Here is a 20,359-nt window from a genome sequence, read left to right as displayed (position 1 = left end):
ATGAAGGGCATAAGGAGGTTCAATGGAATCTCTATGGTCTCTAGATGAGTCTCAGATTCCTTTGGTTCCTCAAAGAGAAACTCCTTATTGATCACTGGACGTCCCAGGAGGTCTTCCTCACTGGGATTTACGTCCTCCCCTTCCTCTCCAGGTTCGGCCGTGTTGACTATGTCAATGGCCTTGCACTCTCCTTTTGGATTTTCTTCTGTATTGCTTGGGAGAGTACTATGAGGGATTTCAGTGATCCTTTTACTCAGCTGGCCCACTTGTGCCTCCAAATTTCTAATGGAGGACCTTGTTTCATTCATGAAACTTACAGTGGCCTTAGATAGATCAGAGACTAAGTTTGCTAAATTAGAGGTATTTTGTTCAGAGTTCCCTGTTTGTTGCTGAGTGGATGATGGAAAAGGTTTACTATTGTTAAACCTATTTCTTCCACCATTATTAAAGCCTTGTTGAGGCTTTTGTTGATCCTTCCATGAGAGATTTGGGTGATTTCTCCATGAGGGGTTATAGGTGTTTCCATAAGGTTCACCCATGTAATTCACCTCTGCTATTGCAGGGTTTTCAGGATCATAAGCTTCTTCTTCAGAAGATGCCTCTTGAGTACTGTTGGATGCAGCTTGCATTCCATTCAGACTCTGAGAAATCATATTGACTTGCTGAGTCAATATTTTATTCTGAGCCAATATGGCATTCAAAGTATCAATTTTAAGAACTCCCTTCTTCTGAGGCGTCCCATTGCTCACAGGATTCCTCTCAGAAGTGTACATGAACTGGTTATTAGCAACCATGTCAATGAGTTCTTGAGCTTCTGCAGGCGTTTTCTTTAGGTGAATGGATCCACCTGCAGAAGTATCCAATGACATCTTAGCTAATTCAGACAGACCATCATAGAATATATCCAGGATGGTCCATTTTAAAAGCATGTCAGAAGGACACTTTTTGGTCAGTCCTTTGTATCTCTCCCAAGCTTCATAGAGGGATCCACCTTCTTTCTGTCTGAAGGTCTGAACATCCACTCTAAGCTTACTCAGCTTTTGAGGAGGAAAGAACTTGGCTAAGAAAGCCTTGACCAGCTTATCCCAAGAGTTCAGGCTATCTTTGGGTTGAGAGTCCAACCATACTCTAGCTCTGTCTCTTACAGCAAAAGGGAAAAGCATGAGCCTGTAGACTTCAGGATCTACTCCATTAGTCTTAACAGTATCACATATCTGCAAGAATTCAGTTAAGAACTGAAAAGGATCTTCAGATGGAAGTCCATGAAACTTGTAGTTCTGCTGCATCAGAGAAACTAATTGAGGTTTAAGCTCAAAATTGTTTGCTCCAATGGCAGGAATGGAGATGCTTCTTCCATGTAAATTGGAATTAGGTGCAGTAAAGTCACCAAACATCCTCCTTGCATTATTATTATTTTCAGCTGCCATCTCCTCTTCTTGTTCGAAAATTTCTAAAAGATGCTTGCTGGATTGTTGTAATTTAGCCTCTCTTAGTTTCCTTTTCAGAGTCCTTTCAGGTTCTGGATCTGCTTCAACAAGAATGTTCTTGTCCTTGCTCCTGCTCATATGAAAAAGAGGGACAGAAAAATAATAATAATAGGGGTCCTTTTTACCACAGTATAGAGGTCCCTATGTGAGTAGAAGAAAAGAAGAAGAAAAAATTCGAACACAGATGGAAGAGGGGGTTCGAATTTGGGTGAGATGAAGTGTTAGTAGATGAATAAATAAATAGAAGGAGATAAGAGAGAGAGAGAATTTTCGAAAATAATTTTTGAAAAAGAGTTAGTGATTTTCGAAAATAGTTTTTGAAAAAGGTTAGTAATTTTCGAAAATTAAAATGAACAATTAAATTAATTAGTTAATTAAAAAGAAATTTTGAAAAAGAGGGAAGATATTTTCGAAAATTAAAGAGAAAGAGAGTTAGTTAGGTAGTTTGGAAAAAGATAAGAAACAAACAAACAGTTAGTTAGTTAGTTGAAACAAAATTGAAAATCAATTTTGAAAAGATAAGAAGATAAGTTAGAAAGGATATTTTAAAATTAAATTTTGAAAAAGATAAGATAAAGAGATATTTTTGAAAAGATATGATTGAAATTAGTTTTGAAAAAGATTTGATTTTTAAAATCACAATTAATGACTTGATTCACAAGAAATCACAAGATATGATTCTAGAACTCAAAGTTTGAATCTTTCTTAACAAGCAAGTAACAAACTTGAAATTTTTGAATCAAAACATTAATTGATGATGTTATTTTCGAAAATTAGGAGATAAAGATAAGAAAAAGATTTTTGAAAAATATTTTTAAAATTTTCGAAAATAAATAAGAAAAATGAAAAAGATTTGATTTTTGAGAAAGATTTTGAAAAAGATAAGATTTTTAAATTGAAAATTTGATTTGACTCATAAAAACAACTAGATTTTAAAAAGTTTTGAAAAAGTCAACTCAAATTTTCGAAATTTATGAGTGAAAAAGGGAAAGATATTTTTTTTTTATTTTTGAATTTTTAATGATGAGAGAGAAAAACATGAAAAAGACTCAATGCATGAAAATTTTGGATCAAAACAATGAATGCATGCAAGAATGCTATGAATGTCAAGATGAACACCAAGAACACTTTGAATGTCAAGATGAACATCAAGAACTTATTTTTGAAAAATTTTTAATGCAAAAAAAACATACAAGACACCAAACTTAAAAATTTTTTATGTATAGACACTATGAATGCAAGAATGCATATGAAAAATAAGAAAAGACACAAAACATGAAAACATCAAGATCAAACAAGAAGACTTACCAAGAACAACTTGAAGATCATGAAGAACACTATGAATGCATGAATTTTTCGAAAAATGCAAGATGAATATGCAATTGACACCAAACTTTCAACTTGACTCAAGACTCAAACAAGAAACATGAAATATTTTTTATTTTTATGATTTTTTTATTTTTTTGGATTTTTGTATATTTTTTTCGAAAAAACATATAGGAAAAAGAAAATAAGGATTTCAAAATTTTTTAATATGAATTCCAGGAATCTTGTATTCTTAGTCTAAAGCTCCAATCCGAGGGTTAGGCATGGCTTAATAGCCAGCCAAACTTTAGTATGTAACTCAGACATGCCACGGCTGACATTCCAATTAACTTGCCTCTATGCTGATGGTTGGAAGCCCCTATCCAAAAGAATTAGACATGGCTTTACAGCCAGCCAGACTTCAACATGCTTCATGAAACTCTAGAATTCATTCTTAAAAATTCTGAAGAAAAATATATTTTTGAAAAGATTTATTTATTTATTTATTTTTTCGAAAACAGATGAGAAATTTTTGAAAGGTTTTTGAAAAATTTTTGAAAATAAAACAAAAAGAAAATTACCTAATCTGAGCAACAAGATAAACCGTCAGTTGTTCAAACTCGAACAATCCCCAGCAACGGCGCCAAAAACTTGGTGCACGAAATTGTGATCCCCGGCAACGGCGCCAAAAACTTGGTGCACGAAATTGTGATCTCAGGCAACGACGCTAAAAACTCTGTACGCACGTCTTAATAAATCGTTTCTCATTCACAACTTCGATACAACTAACCAGCAAGTGCACTGGGTCGTCCAAGTAATAAACCTTACGTGAGTAAGGGTCGATCCCACGGAGATTGTTGGTATGAAGCAAGCTATGGTCACCTTGTAAATCTCAGTCAGGCGGATATAAAATAGTTATGGAGTTTTCGAAAATACTAATAAATAAACAGAAAATAAAGATAGAAATACTTATGTATATCATTGGTGAGAATTTCAGATAAGTGTATGGAGATGCGTTCGTCCCTCTGAACCTCTGCTTTCCTGCTGTCTTCATCCAATCAGTCCTACTCCTTTCCATGGCTGGCTTTATGTAAGGACATCACCATTGTCAATGGCTACTTTTAATCCTCTCTAGAAAATGGTCCGATGCGCTGTCACTGCATGGCTAATCGTCTGGAGGCATCACCGTGGTCAATGGCTGCATCCTATCCTCTTGTGAAAATGGTCCAAATGCTCTGTCACAGCACGGCTAATCATCTGAGGTTCTCGATCATACTGGAATAGGATTCACCCTCCTTTTGCGTCTGTCACTACGCCCAGCACTCGCGAGTTTGAAGTTCGTCACAGTCATTCAATCCCAGAATCCTACTCGGAATACCACAGACAAGGTTTAGACTTTCCGGATTCTCATGAATGCCGCCATCAATCTAGCTTACACCACGAAGATTCTGATTAAGAGATCCAAGAGATAATCATTCAATCGAAGGTAGAACGGAAGTGGTTGTCAGGCACGCGTTCATAGGGAATGATGATGATTGTCACCTTCATCACATTCATGTTGAAGTGCGAATGAATATCTTAGAAGCGGAATAAGTTGAATTGAATAGAAAAACAGTAGTACTTTGCATTAGTCTTTGAGGAACAGCAGAGCTCCACACCTTAATCTATGGAGTGCAGAAACTCTACCGTATGAAAATACATAAGTGATAATGGTCCAGGCATGGCCGAATGGCCAGCCCCCATGAAAGTCTAAGATAGCATAAAACTGATCAAAGATGTCTAATACAATAGTAAAAAGTCCTATTTATACTAAACTAGTTACTATAGTTTACAGAAGTAAGTAATTGATGCATAAATCCACTTCCGGGGCCCACTTGGTGTGTGCTTGGGCTGAGCTTGAATATTACACGTGTAGAGGCCAATCTTGGAGTTGAACGCCAGTTTGTAATGTATTTCTGGCGTTCAACTCTGGCTTGTGACGTGTTTCTGGCGTTTAACTCCAGACAGCAGCGTAGAACTGGCGTTCAATGCCCTTTTACGTTATCTAAACTCGGCCAAAGTATGAACTATTATATATTTCTGGAAAGCCCTGGAGGTCTACTTTCCAACGCAATTGGAAGTGCGCCATTTTGAGTTCTGTAGCTCCAGAAAATCCACTTTGAGTGCAGGGAGTTCAGAATCCAACAGCATCAGCAATCCTTCTTCAACCTCTGAATCTGATTTTTGCTCAAGTCCCTCAATTTCAGCCAGAAAACACCTGAAATCATAGAAAAACACACAAACTCATAGTAAAGTCCAGAAATGTGAATTTAACATAAAAACTAATGAAAATATCCCTAAAAGTAACTAGATTCTACTAAAAACATACTAAAAACAATGCCAAAAAGCGTATAAGTTATCCGCTCATCATTGGGCGCAGTGACACTGTGTAAAAGGATAAGGGTCCTATTCCGACGCTAGTGAGAATCGAGAGATGATTAGCCGTGCGGTATCTGTACCTGGTATTTTTCATCCGAGACGAGAAATCTGACAGTTGATTAGCCGTGCAGAGATCGTACCTGGTATTTTTCATCCGAGAGGATCATACAACTTGCCATGAAAGGGAGCACGCATGATTGGAAGAAGACAATAGGAAAGCAGAGGTTCAGAAGCAACAAAGCATCTCCAAACGCTTATCTGAAATTTCCACCAATGAATTACATAAGTATCTTTATTTTATTTTATGTTTTATTTATCTTTTAATTATCAAAATCTCATAACCATTTGAATCCGCCTAAATGAGATTTACAAGATGACGATAGCTTGCTTCAAGCCGACAATCTCCGTGGGATCGACCCTTACTCACGTAAGGTATTACTTGGACGACATAGTGCACTTGCTGGTTAGTTGTGCGGAGTTGTGAAAAGTGTGAATCACAATTTTGTGCACCAATGTACCTGTCAGTGAGGTCTGCTAGGACGTGGGTCTGGAGGAGGCTGCGGGTGAGGAGAGGGATCCTATGACTGAGGTGGTAGTTGCGGAGGTAGTGAATGATGAGGGACAACATAACTGTCTGAGTAAGGCACTGGTGCATATGGATGGGGCTGATCCTGAGGCTGAGTAGGGGGACGACACGGAGGTGGCGGCATTGGCTGTGATGCCGTCATCAAAAGGCCATAGTCAACTGATGGTGGGGTAGCATACTGGGCACCGTGTCAGAGGTGTGTGCCGTATGAGGTGCTAGACCCTGGTGAAGTGTATAAAACCCAATCTATGGTAGACATAGAGTAGACGAATGCTGTGAACATGCCCAATGCTCTGTTCCCTGCTCGTGCGAAATTGGTCGGCAAGTCGCTGCATCGTGTGATGATCGATAGCCCAAATCTGGAATGCTTCCTCGACCATTGATGCCTCGTGATGACTGATGGATTCTCCGAGGTCATGCCCTCCAGGAAGGGCAGTATCCCAAGCGTCCCAACCTGCCTGTGAATGTGAACTCGATGGTGAAGGTGGTGGTGGTGGTAGAGGTGGAGGAGGGGGTAGTGGAGGCAGTGAGTCATCCTGGTCACCTGAAAAATCACTGTGCTCCTCCTGTCGGTGATACTCAGCCTCTTTCTCGGACTCCACATCCAAGCACTCACTGCGAGGCCTGACCCTGTCCTTTCGTGGTCATCGATGCTCTCTGACATCTCTATCTCTCTTGGTAGGCCTCCAGGTGTCTGCCTGAACCTCCCTGGCATGCCGACGATGGTCAGACACATCTCAGGGAAGGTGCAGGACGTCTCTCAGCTAGCTGGCAATAGGTTGAACGTCACCGGGTAAGTGGAACAGCCTGGGGTCAACAAGCACATGCTGCCCTGATAGGCGTCTAACGCGGTAAGCTTACTGGTACTAATTCCAGTACTCCTAACTAGGTCGATAGTCTGTAAATGGCTAAATGGAGATTCGATGTCCCTCCTCAAACCAAGCCCTCCAACCATCGTACCACTTCTGGGGCTTGGTAGGCCACCATACGTCCTCACCCCAACTTGTGGTGGTCAAGAACCTATCGATGTTGACTGGGGCCACTAGCACCAGCTGCTGCCACCAAATTGGCGCTTCACCCGGTCAACATGGTGAAACTTAACGATGTTGAAACAGACGAGGAGAACAATAGACATCTATTTCTCCCACTTTTCCTCATCCTTCAGCCATAGCGGGCAGAGGTCCTGTAGTGTAAGGTCGTCGTACGGAATCCACAGGAACTACGACAAATGTTGTAAAATAATCATCAGTAATACGTACTAAAACATCATAAGTAATTCATGCTAGTATAACTGAATAAAAGAATCTCGCTTGCCTCATCTCATTATAACTTATCCAAGCCCCGACATCATCGGAGGACTCTCTGCTCGTGCTAGTCCCTACTCTGCTGTGCCATACTTATCAACCTGTAGATATTTGCAAGAATAATAATGATTCAATTTATCGAACATCATATTGAATTACATAAACGAGAAGAAGAAAACCATAAGTAATGGTTATCTAGCAGCCATAGGGTACATATAAACCCGTCACTTAGGTAGACACCACTGAAGAAATTTCTGGTATATCTAAGAGACTAGCAGCGTAGTGCATCCTGCGATATTTGTGGTGCCTCAATGTGATACACTGCATAGGGAATGGTATGTCTATGCAAGCACCGCTGAAGGCTAAGACAGAGCACGACACCTCTGAAAGTCCTCAAGCAGTGGCAGCCACCGGAGATGTACTTGGTTTTTTGACTTGTCAGTGATCAGGTAACCTCCAATCATCAGAAGTATGTAGCATCTCGTGTACTGTCGGAGGGTGTTTGGATCATGGGTATCGAGCATCTGCCGGAGTCACTCCTGAAGCCATGTCAACTTGAGGGAGAAAGACCCCTTCATCCGCGCACCCTGCTGCTGAACTACAGGAAGCTTGGCACCAAGTAGCCACTCCACCAACTCCCAGGCCTCGGTCCCATATCATGTGTGAAAATCCCAAAAAACACCTACCCACTGGCTCTCCATGCGTGCATAACCCAAGGTGGTACGCAACGTCCTGCAAGTCATGGTGACTCACTCCATGACAGGTGAACAGTGTGGGTCTTAGGACATCATCCTTCACAAATGCTATGATCAGGAAGTTGTCAAATACAAAATGTCTGAGTGGCACCGTATCGCCAAAACCAGCTTCCCTCAAGTAGGGGACAATAGCGTCCGATTGTGCAAGTATTTGACTCACTCGTCTCGGAAGGAGTAGGCGAGGCCTATCATAAAAATAAATTTTGATAAGAAATATATAAAGCTCTAGCTCTATCAAAATTAACAAAATTAATAAACATATAAAGGTTAACATAATAATTTAACTAATAAATAAATTAATTTAACAAATAACTAGAAATATTTATTTAATAAATTAATTTAAATAAAAATATTTACTTAAATAATTAATAACTAAATTAGTAAACATCTACTTAATTAATTAACTTAAATAATATTTAAATAATTATTAACTAAATTAATAAATATCAAATAAATATATTAATTTAAATAAAGACATTTACTTAAGTAATTAATAATTAAATTAATAAATATCTACTTAATAAATTAATTTAAATAAAATCATTTACTTAAATAGTTAGTCACTAAATTAATAAACATTGAATTAATATGTTAACTTAAATAACAATATTTACTTAAATAATTAATAACTAAATTAATAAAAATTTATTTAATAAATTAACTTAAATAAAAATATTTATTTAAATAAATAATCACTAAATTAATAAACATCGTGTTAATATATTAATTTAAATAAAGATACTTACTTAAATAATTAATAACTAAATTCATAAACATATACTTAATAACTTAATTTAAATAAAAACAAAATTAAATTAAAATTTACCTAAAAATTAATTTTACTAAAACCTAAAATCATATCCTATCAGTTAACTCTTATTAACAATGCATTCGCCCACCTAACATATATTGTGTATTAGTTTTTATAAAAGTATCCTAAACATAGCTACACATACATGCTCTAACATAAACATAAAAAAAAAAAAGACTAACCTTGAAGTCAACTGCCTTAGTGATGTGCCATGTTGCGTTCAGTTGGTTAATGTTCGGATAACGTGCATCTGTGCGCATCATAATAGTCGAGTAATTCGATAATATGATTAGAAAATGGTAGAAGTTGGAGAAAAGTTGAAGAAATAGGACAAATGTCTATCTAAAGGGCGCTATAAACAAATTATATATATAGGCCGCATCCTCTCTTATCTCGTTTACAGTATAAATGAAATAAGATTACATGTATCTTGTTTACACTGTCAACGAGATAAGGTTGTTACACATCATATGTACAAATGTGATTATATGTCGTTTTCACTCTTATCTCGTTTACAGTGTAAATGAGATACATCTAATCTTATTTTGTTATTGTAAACAAGATAAGACATATGATGGATTTTCATAAAAATGCTAGAAATTGTATATTTTGGTAAATAAAATATTTATTTTATTTATTTAAAAAAAATTTCCACAAATTAGAGGGTTCGAGTACAAAAATTAGAGGGTCTGATTTTTGGATATCTTTCGAAAATCGAAAGATTCAATTTCTACTCTCTAAATTAAATCGTTCCATATTTTAGAAAGATACAACAACAATTCACAAATTAAAAAAATTTCATGGTTAGTACCTATTGAACCGCTAGTATATATAATATATAATTATAGTAATTTATTGGTCTTAGTTGATTCAAATTTTTCAGTTGGTCTCCTTTTCATATATATATATATATGAGCTTTATTTAAGGGGTCTATTGCTAGTCATTGGGTTGTGATTATATATTTATATATACTCTTTGTCTCAAGTCTTAACCAGATTTTCAAATTTTTGGTCTCAAGGTTATACTTGGAACATTGGGCCTTTTCCCAAGCTTGGTAGTGGGCCATATTTGGGTGTATGAATTGTCTTTTTCAACTTCTAAACCCACCATTTTTATAAAAAAAAAAAGTCACCATTAATGCAGCTTGATATCACTTAAACAAAGTATCAATTTTCAGACCCAAAAACTATCAATTATTTATCAAGAAAAAAAGTTATCACTTACAAAGTCTTGTACTCAAAAATGGCCCTCTAATTATAAGACATTCCAACCCACGTATATTTTTCTTAAGAGGATTATTGAAAGGAGAGAAAAAGTAGTGCTAGGATATAGTAATGTCATATAGTAATTAATCGAATAAGGTACTTGATCAGTTGATTAATTCACTCTAATTTACAATTCAAAGTTTTCGTTACTGTGAGCAATGCTCGATATGTCACTTGCAAAAGTAATACTGTAATACGATACCGGTCACCAAATTATTAAAGGTCATATCGTACTTATGCTTCCCATCATTGGGATGAAAAGATAGCAGCGGGCTCTAAAAAAACTGGATAAGATATGGAAGCTTTGATGAAGGAATAACAAAATGATTATTTGTTTTTCAAACAAATATTATCATTGGTCTCATATTTGGTAACATCATCTTTGCTTTTAAATGCTTACTAGTTAGTCACACGTTAAAATTTTCGATTGCTACTTGCATAAAAATATTTTTATATAAAAATAATAGTTAAGATATTCATGTATATTATATTAAAAATATTATATGTATACACACTATATATATATATATATATATATGGAGAGTTCTCTGGTGACCAAAGAAGTAGTGGTCAAAGGTGACAAAAAATTAACCCACAAATAAGAGGTTGACATGTAGAATGGTTGATTATAATAAGAATCATTTTAAAAATATGTTTTTGTGAGTTACATTAAAACAAGAGCCATAGTTTTCACAAATTTTCAAAAAAAAATTTGTAGGCCTTCGACAATGTAGACAAAAAATGAGAAAAGCTAAATTATAAGAAAAAATAAAAAAAATATAAATACACCGAAAAAAAGATATAAACAAAAAACTGTGCAATTAATAAAAATGAGAAACCAAGTAAAAAAATAAAAAATAAGAAACTACGACATTAATTTAAAGTTTATAAAAAAATCTTATTATTTTTTGTTATTTTTAAATTTACTTAATTGAATTCCAAACCAACAAATTGAGTAAATTTTTTGTCGGTTTATTTATATTTTTCTTGTTTTTTTCTTATAATTTAGTTTTTCCCATTTTTTTGTCTAGATTGTCGAAGGCCCACAAAATTTTTTTTGAAAATTTGTGAAAATTATAACTCCTTGTTTTAATGTAATTCACAAAAACATACTTTTAAAATGATTCTTATTATAATCAACCATTCCACATGTTAACCTTTTATTTGTGGGTCAATCTTTGGCCACCCTTGACCACTACTGCCTTAGTCACCAGAGAACTATATATATATATATATATATATATATATATATATATATATATATATATATATATATATATATATATATATATATATATATATAGAATAAAATCACAAAATAAAAAAGATAGTAATAAAAAAATGAATTTGAATATTCAATAGGAGTAATATATTTAAATTTATAAATTTTATTAATCTATTAAATTTCGAATATATATATATATATATATATAAATATATTATTAATATATTTTCAATAAATATATGTACTATTTTAACTTATTTAATAGTTAATTTTTTGTTTATACCTAATATAATTAATACTATATTAAATAATTTAATTAAATATATTAAATCATCTATAATTTTCAATTATCATTTACATGTAAAGATATTTTTTATATGAATAATCACTTAAATTATGATTATTATGCTTTTCATCATGGCTAACTCCTCTCTCGCCGAAGTTAGATTTTTTAAATAAAGAAACTAAATAATAATTAGATACTCAATGCTATCTAATGATTCTATTCTATGTTATTTTCCCTACGCTATCTAATCTAATGCTTTTGATACAACAGGTTGAAAAAGGCAAAAGAAATAAACATGCAACAAGTATACATGATGTATTCCTAATCCAACGTCTCCTAATACATTTATACATGCAAGTATCGTGGGGTCCAATTTGACCATTTTGGACGCCTGTTGGAAAATGGATGCACTGCATCAAACTTGCACGCTTCGAGGCGTAAGTTAATCCTACAAATTTCATACTATCTTTCAAGCTACGCATCCCCCATTTTTGTCGCCTATGTAGTTTCTCCCCCGTGAGTTACAGCCCAATTAGTAGTAGAAGCTTAAAATGAACAATAATAGTGCGATTATATTGTTCAAAAATCAATTTCATCACTAATGAGAAAGTGTATCTTTAACACTTATTATTATTATTGAACCCTTTGGAACCTAGTTATATCTATATATTAGTTGACAGTTCACCACGATTTGATGCACCACATGAGAAAAAGGATTAGGAAGGAACACCTATCTCTGTCGTCCTTTCCGGTTTTTTAGTATATTTAATTCAATCATATTACGTATACATTAAAATCAGTCACTAATATAATATATATGTTAAAATATAAAATATATATTAAAAATAAATTAAACAATACATATATTTATATACAAATATATAGTGATTAATTTTAGTAACTATTTTAGTATACAAATAATATTTTTTTTTTTATTTAATTTGTCTCCGTTTGACATGCAAATCGCGATATTTCACGTAAAGCAATCGCAAGTATACACTACGCTTGCTCCTATTATTAATAATTGAAGTGATTAACTACTCTATGTGACCCTACTCACAATCACAAATATACACGCACAAATGTGATATATAAAGAGCTGGTGGCTTTCCCAGTAAGACAGACAGATAGGAAGCTTTGTTAAATCAAAGGAATTGAAGCTGAGAGATCAATAAAGAAAGGGCTCTACTATAGTGTTAGTGCGTGGGAGAGAAAAATAATATAATTATGGATAAATTGTATTTGTATGGGTTGAGCCACCTCTTTATGACGGTTTTTCTTCATAACTTCTCCACTCATATGGTAATACCAGCCATCACGGATGTAACCATGGCGGCACTCTGTCCCGGAGAGGATGAATGCTCCCTTGCCATCTACCTCACTGGTTTTCAACAAGCGGTTAGTTACCAACCATCATAATTCCCTCTCTTCCTTTCTTCACCCTCATCACCAGTATTCATCAATAATGCATATGCACTTGGTAGTTATTATCTCTGCTGTAGGCGTATACATATTCAGAACGAGAAATGTCAAGTGACTAACATTTTTTCTTTGTTTTTGTCTTACATTTAAATAAACATTAGCCAATTTTCTTCTTCTTAACTATGCCACTGGCAAATATTATTGTCGTAAGCAAAGCTGCTAATTCAGATATTTAAAGCCTTCAATTCAATCTTAAATCTCTTCCCTTTTTGGGAGGAGAATTGAATCTGATTACTTATCTAATAACAGTTTTTAATTAAAACTGGCAATGCAAAACGTTAACGTCAAAAGCGAGGAAACCAATAGGAACTGCTAAGCAACAAATAAACCCCATTTATCATCACATTTCACAACAAATTAGGAAAGTGTTGTATATAGAAATTCAAAATTACTTAGTTTTCTTTAATTTCTTTTCGAGAAAAGCTGAAAGACTAGCAGTCTAATAGAATTGTTTTTGTCCTCTATCAATCCAATTCTTTTAGTCTAATAATTTAATAATATATTTTTATCCCACACTTTAAATATTGTTAACTAAGGATTAACCAAAATGATAAATTCTATTAGTTCTTTAGTATTTTTTCTTTTTTTCCTTTTTTTTTTATATTACTTGAGTGAATACTTGTCATACCGGTCTTAATTATTTTCAAATGCTACAAGAGCATCATCTTTCTGCGTGGAGGTTTTGTTATGTAGAAAAATTTATAGGTGTAATGATAGACTGGTAGGTGAAATTTAATTTGCATGCAGTACACAACACTTGCAGAACCCTTTACGTATGTAATATTTACTATGAATGTAGCTTAAATTAAAAATAAAATCAGATTTTTGTGTTGTTCTTGTTTCAATTTTGAGAAACTCTGTATAACAATGTTAAGAAAAAAAAAAAGAACAGAGTCAATAAATCAATATAGTTCAGTTGAACGTTATATTAATAATAAAAGATACTATGTAAATTTGTTAATCGACAAACAAAAATGTTTGATAATTAAAAAAGATTAGTAAAAAAAGTTAAAATTTATTTTATTTAGTATTTATTAACTTTAACAATAATTAATAATACTAAATAAAATAAATTCGAACATTTTTTAATTTCTAAAGGATACATTTATTTTATGCAGGATGAACTAAACATGTAAAGTATTATTTATTAAAAGATTATAATTTGCTAGTGAAAATTACATAAGCACTTGATAACAAATAGTTCAACAAATATTATTGTTTAATAACATTCATTATAGAGAATATGTCAGATTGTTTGTACAACTTTTTAAATTAAATGTGAACTGAGTCGATGAATTGATGGGTAGCCTACTTCAAATGTATTGGGCAGTGGGCAGCAATAATTGTTCTAATAGACTTTTGCACCTCAATAAGACGATCACATTTGTTTAGAAAGAGTTAACGTGATAGTGTGCCTTCATCTGTTTGTCCTTACTCAACTAAAGAAACTTCCTTCTCGTCATCGCGTGTCTTGGAGTGTTCATTAGGAGCTCAATCTTAAACTAACATGTCCTAGTTACCCCGCCAAAGAAACTTCCTTCCCATCCATGTTTAGGAGTATTCATTTGCCCCCCGTTCTTTTCTCAGTTTAATTTTTTTTATTAAGTAATTTTTTTCAATCAATATTAATTAATTTTTTAAACTTTTTTATTTATTTTAAATTTAGACTATAAATCATAAATTTTTAATTTTAAAAGTAATTAATATTAACTAACTGAAAATTAATTTTCTATACTTTCTCTTATTTATTTGGTCAATAGCTCTTTCTTTTTTCTTTTGTTTTTGTTGGCCTATTTTTCAGTGAGATGCGCTGTGACTTATATTCCTAATGCCTCCAGTTTCTTTGGCCTTTTCAATTATTCGATTTTCTTGTCTTACACGTTATACGTGAATTGTGAGCCTTGTTTTTTTCAAGGGGAAGCTTCTCTATTTTTGGTACATTTATAATATTACAATATAAGAAATTGTTTTTAGAATACTGGTATTTCATTAGTTATAGTCATTGATCTCGATGATAAAAAATATATATGATATGAAATAATTGAAATCAACGATTAAAATGACAAAAATACTGATATTTTAAAAATATTTAATTTTTTTATAATATATGATAAAAAATTTTATGTAGTCTTTATATAAAGTTATTAGTTAATAATTATTAAATAATTTAATATATTTAATTAAATTATTATCTAACATCTCTCGATTATTAAATTCATATAAAAAATTAAAAATAACTGTACATATATATATATATATATATATCATCCACTGTAAACACCGTACCACACAGGCTTTGTGATTTTTGTCACTTTCTGTGGCCTGTATGAATTGGGCAAATTATTGGATCAATCAATAGCAGGAAGTTGCCAATAATTCTCATTGGGCCCAATGAAACTTTAACTTAAACACATAATGGATCCAACGAAAAAGATGACAACAAAAATATAACTGAAAAATTAAGTGAATTGTGAAATACAGTGTACCCTTTTGTGCCTCAAACAGACATTGTCTGACAGAAAAAAAAAAAAAAAAAAACCCAGCATTGCATTGCTTTTACGAAAGGATAACAATAACAAAAGTTTTTAAATAAATGCAAAGTTACCACTAAATGGTTTTAGAAAACTATCTTTTGTTGAAGAATATAGTATTAAAATATACTCTCTTCGATGGTTTGAAATAAAGTATGGTAGTTTACATTTACATGAATGTGCAGTACTTTATATCCTTCTGTGGGGAAACAAAAATATGTGATGTGTGCAGATGGTAGGACTTGGAACGCTTGTGATGATGCCACTCCTGGGTAATCTCTCAGATAAATATGGGAGGAAGACCATTATCACACTGCCCATGATCCTCACAATTATTCCAATAGGTACCTTTCTCACAAATTCATTCCGTTTGCATTTGATTAAATTAGTCAACATTTTTTTTTTAAAAAGTAAGCTCCAATATTTTAAAATTATAGAAGCATTTATAACTTTTAAACGACATGTATTATCTTTTTTTGATAAATGAACTTTTTTAATTTTTTTTCTCTAGTGTAATCTTTTATTATACATCTTTTGCCACATATTTTTTATTATATTTAAAAGAATATATATTAAAAATTACATTTTATCAATACTATTTGCTACAAAAAATTGAGAGAATCTATTCTAATTTTTTTGCCATATGAGAATTGCTTGGTAAATAAAGACAAAATAAAAAGCATAAACATGTGGCCTTAATGATTTCATTTATAATAATTTGGTGTTGACAATTTTACAGGTATATTATCTTATAGCAGGACGAAAGAATTTTTCTACGTATACTATGTCTTTAAGATTCTCATTTCCATGGTTTGCGACGGAAGCGTTCCTTGCCTCGCCCTGGCTTATGTGGTACTTTTCTTGCTATTTTCCGTGCACATGCTTAGATTCATTTAGAGGAATGGTAGAATTAGCCATAATGTTTAAAAAAATAGGTTAAAGTATTTTGTTAGATTATTAAACTAGAAGAATTAAATTAATAGTTAAAAGTGATAGACAAAAAATAATAAATTTTGATTGTATTCTAATATTTTTTTTAAGATCACAAATTCACATGTAAATATCTCTCTTTAAAAAATAAAAACTACTAAAATAATTTTAATTTTAAAATTATATATCAATTTTGCTGTTTATTACTTTCCCGCCATTTTGATTTTCAGGCAGATAACGTAACAGAAGGTCGACGCGCCACCGCGTTTGGGATTCTTTCGGGAATAGGCTCCGCCGCCTTCGTCTGCGGCACTCTTTCAACTCGCTTCCTCTCTGCTGCCCAAACTTTCCAGGTTCTTCATCTTGCTTCAGAATTTTTTTTATCTCTCTCTCTGTTTTCAATTGCGTCAAATTCTGAATTATTTATTTTAATTTGGTTCGATTAGGTTTCCACTCTTGTGGCGGTGATTGCAGCAGTGTACATGTTAGTTTTCCTTCGGGATTCGATTATCGATGAGAATAATCTTTCTACCCCAATCCTTACGGCAGAAAAGCCCGCCGCCACTAAAATTGAAGCAAAACCGAAAAGCAATGTGCAACTGTTTCAAGCTTTGCGATCTCTGCAAGACCTAGCTTCCTTCCTCACTGGCAGGTTCAATTTGCCGTTTCTCATTCCTCTTCGCACGTGATGTCTTTTTGGAACATCAATTATATTATCTCTGTTTTTTTCATCGTGATTTGCAGCTTGACTATTACTCAAGCAGCAATTGTTGCGTTCTTCAGCAACCTTGCAGATGCTGGTCTTCATGGTTCAATGCTGGTATTTTTCTAATTAATTTTCTTATTATCCTTTTTTTTTCTTGTGGAGTATGCATGTGAACCCCTATAAAATGTAGTATTATTTCATTTCATTAGTAATTTGGCAAGTTTACGATAAAAAAGGAAAAAATTTTAATTAATTAGAACAAGGTACCGAAGTATAGTCTGAGATGATAACATTTTTTTCCCCATTTCCTGTGCAGTATTACTTAAAGGCTCAGTTTCATTTTGACAAGAATCAGTTTGCTGACTTGATGGTCATTTCTGGGGTTACAGGGACTGTGTCACAGGTAATTTTGCATTGCAATATTTCAGTCCTTTATCTATATTGAGTTTTCGTATTCTCTTGATATAAATAGTTCTTGAGTTTCTTGATTAATTGTCCCAGCTTGTTCTTATGCCCATTTTGGCCCCAATTCTGGGAGAGGCAAGACTTCTTTCAATTGGACTGTTTTTCGGCTGTATTCATGTAAGATTCTTTTTTCTTTCCTTTTTTTCCGCTATTGTTTTTGATGAAATTATAAAAAGAAAATTTCACTTGTTTATAATGTTCTGAACTAGCAATGTGGAATGAAATGCAGATGTTCCTTTACAGCATAGCATGGTCCTCGTGGGTATTTATTCCAACTCTATTGCTAATTACAACTTGGTTTCTGTTAAATAAGTTTTTAATTATGTAATTTTTTAGTATAAGTGTAAGTGAAATCAATAACAGTTCTTTGATTAATTTTACATGTATATGTCCCCAGTATCCCTATCTTCCCCACCTTTATGTGGTATTGATATTAATAATGGTAATAGCTTATGTCTAAATGCTGACAGGTTCCTTATGCTTCTGCCATGTTCTCAATAGTATACGTTTTTGCACAGCCCTGTGTAAGTTTCTTTTTTATTTAATCTTTCTTTACTATCCTTTGAACAGATAAATTTTTTCCCTTGACTTCCAATGAAATGTATGATTAAAACATAGTCTTGAGTTATGTTTATTTTGTCTTAATGCAGATACGGAGCATAGTCTCTAAACAAGCTGGTTCTCATGAGCAGGTACTGTTTTTCAGAGTATTTGTTATATTTCCGTAAAGGAGGAGAAAAGAGCTTAGTTTTGCTTGATAAAAATGCTATGTGCTTACTGCTTAGTCTATTTCTTTTGTCCTTCTTTTTTTTTTTTTTTTTATTTAAGTAGATACTAGATATCCTGGAATTATTTCAGTGCATTTCTTCTCACGTGCCTTTTCTTTTCAGGGAAGGGCTCAGGGTTGCATTTCGGGCATATGTTCAGTTGCACATATTGCTTCTCCCTTGGTTTTCTCTCCATTGACGGGTGAGGGGAATGTTATTAATCATTTCCTGTTTTGTTCAATTAACTATTGAGTTTTATTAATAAGCACTTTCTCCTCAATTTTCAGCTCTTTTCCTATCTGAAAAGGCACCTTTTAATTTTCCTGGCTTCAGCATAATGTGCATTGGATTTGCTTCGGTAAGAACTTCAATGGAAATGCTGTACATATATATGTATTATATTTTGAATGCATGTAGATAGTAATTAGTCTTGTCAGATGGTGATATAACTAAACTATGATGATCCAATCACAAAGTATATCAATAGAATGATTCACCTTTCTAATATTAAACAGAGGCCACGATTGGACCCTAGATATCGTTACTAAATTGGGTAAATTGAATTAGTGTTTATGGGCTATGGCTGTACATATAGAATCCTCAGATATAACTCTTCCAAAGGGTTTCTGCCTTGCTTTTCAGGCTAGGCGGCACCTATATTAATTTGTTTTAAGGGTAAAATGCAACACTACAATATTCTTCTGAGGGGAACACACATATAATTTTTGAAGCATATTTTGACCAGTTTGTGTTTTTACTATATTTTCACGTGTTTTGTACATGGTTTCATTTACATTTATTTTTAGTTTTTACTTTGAATCGAATTTTCTCTTGCAGATGATATCTTTTGCTCAAAGTCTGATGGTGAAAGTGGTTCCTACCATTTTGAGTTGAAGGACAAATATTAATTGGGTCCCTAATATTAGTGATCGTAAATATTTACTCAACATGGAACGACTCATTTCCTCCGGCTATGCATTTGACGAGGAAGCAAGATGTTGAAGTCTGTTCCTAGAACTGGAATTATAGCATATTTTATAGGCTTTTCTAGTTTAGCACCATTGTATTGCTTTGGTTCGTCTATATGGCCTTTTTTAGATCAAAAGATACCAAGGTAAATTTTGATTTTTACAGTTATTGACATTTTGATATCTTGTTACACAATTTGGAAATACTAATCAAAATATGTGCAAGTGAAAATGTGAAATATATATGTCTACTGGTGTAAATCTTCCCTCTTGATCTTGATTTATTGGTATGGTTTTTTCCAACGATGACATTCGCTAAGAGGTAGATTCAAAAGGTACCAAATGGAGACGTATGCTCTGGGAAAAAGAGTTTATGAAATCTAGCTATGAAAATGTTTTAATCAGTAACAATGTTATTCGAATCCTGTTTAGATGTTCACATCTCATTTTTACAGATAAAAAGTATAAATTTAAACTGTGTTTTAGGTGCACTTTTATCCATATTTTACATATTTATATCAAAATAAAAGTGTAGAATATATTTTTAATCAATATTGCCTATAGAGTGATAAAAAAAAACTTTAAAGCTTAAATCTATAAAAAAAAATATATATTTTTGTTATATTGAATAATAGAAAATTTAACTTTCTCCTCTTTTAAAGAGTGTAACAAAAATTGTAGAGATTAACTCAACCAAATAATCACAGAGAGTCAGGTTGAACTCATAAAGAAAAAAAAAATGCTGTGTAAACACGAAATTTACTAAGAAATTTTGGAACTAACAAGGGCGTCAAACTGTTGACTGTTTTTCATTTCAAATAACGGCGCGAAAGATCCGCTCTAGGGGAGCTTTACGGGGAGGTTGCCTTAACGCCATTGCCAGCACAGTATTTGACCTTATAAGTTATAAGAGCCGCCTGAGGAAAAAAAAAATATCAAAAGAATATTGGTTAGAAATTTAGAATAATGATCCATAATGTCTTTTATTAAACCTCCAGCTCAACTATATAACTTGATTGACTAACCAAAACGAGTCAAAGAATCTACCAAATAAACAACTAATAATT

At 33.0% G+C, this 20,359-nt stretch overlaps 1 protein-coding gene and 1 non-coding gene across 2 annotated transcripts; both read left to right on the top strand.

Moving 5' to 3' along the window:
• Positions 1–923: 923 nt before the first annotated feature.
• LOC148553814 (small nucleolar RNA R71) lies at positions 924–1,031 on the top strand. Its single transcript, XR_015893085.1, has one exon. It is a non-coding gene; the product is annotated as a small nucleolar RNA R71 (small nucleolar RNA).
• Positions 1,032–12,399: 11,368 nt separating this feature from the next.
• On the top strand, positions 12,400–19,553 carry LOC107609812 (Major facilitator superfamily protein). Its single transcript, XM_016311844.3, has 14 exons — positions 12,400–12,841; positions 15,689–15,800; positions 16,196–16,308; positions 16,617–16,739; positions 16,833–17,038; positions 17,131–17,206; positions 17,409–17,495; positions 17,594–17,674; positions 17,787–17,819; positions 18,028–18,081; positions 18,208–18,249; positions 18,448–18,526; positions 18,612–18,682; positions 19,162–19,553. The coding sequence occupies exons 1-14, from the start codon at positions 12,671–12,673 to the stop codon at positions 19,216–19,218; spliced, it is 1,305 nt and encodes a 434-aa protein (XP_016167330.1). The 5' UTR covers positions 12,400–12,670; the 3' UTR covers positions 19,219–19,553.
• Positions 19,554–20,359: the final 806 nt, after the last annotated feature.

Source organism: Arachis ipaensis, chromosome B7, assembly GCF_059453495.1.
Source record: "Arachis ipaensis isolate K30076 ecotype BB chromosome B7, ASM5945349v1, whole genome shotgun sequence".
Lineage (NCBI taxonomy): Eukaryota > Viridiplantae > Streptophyta > Magnoliopsida > Fabales > Fabaceae > Arachis > Arachis ipaensis.
The sequence above is the reverse complement of the archived record's forward strand: the minus strand, read 5'-3'. Positions and strand labels throughout refer to the sequence as shown.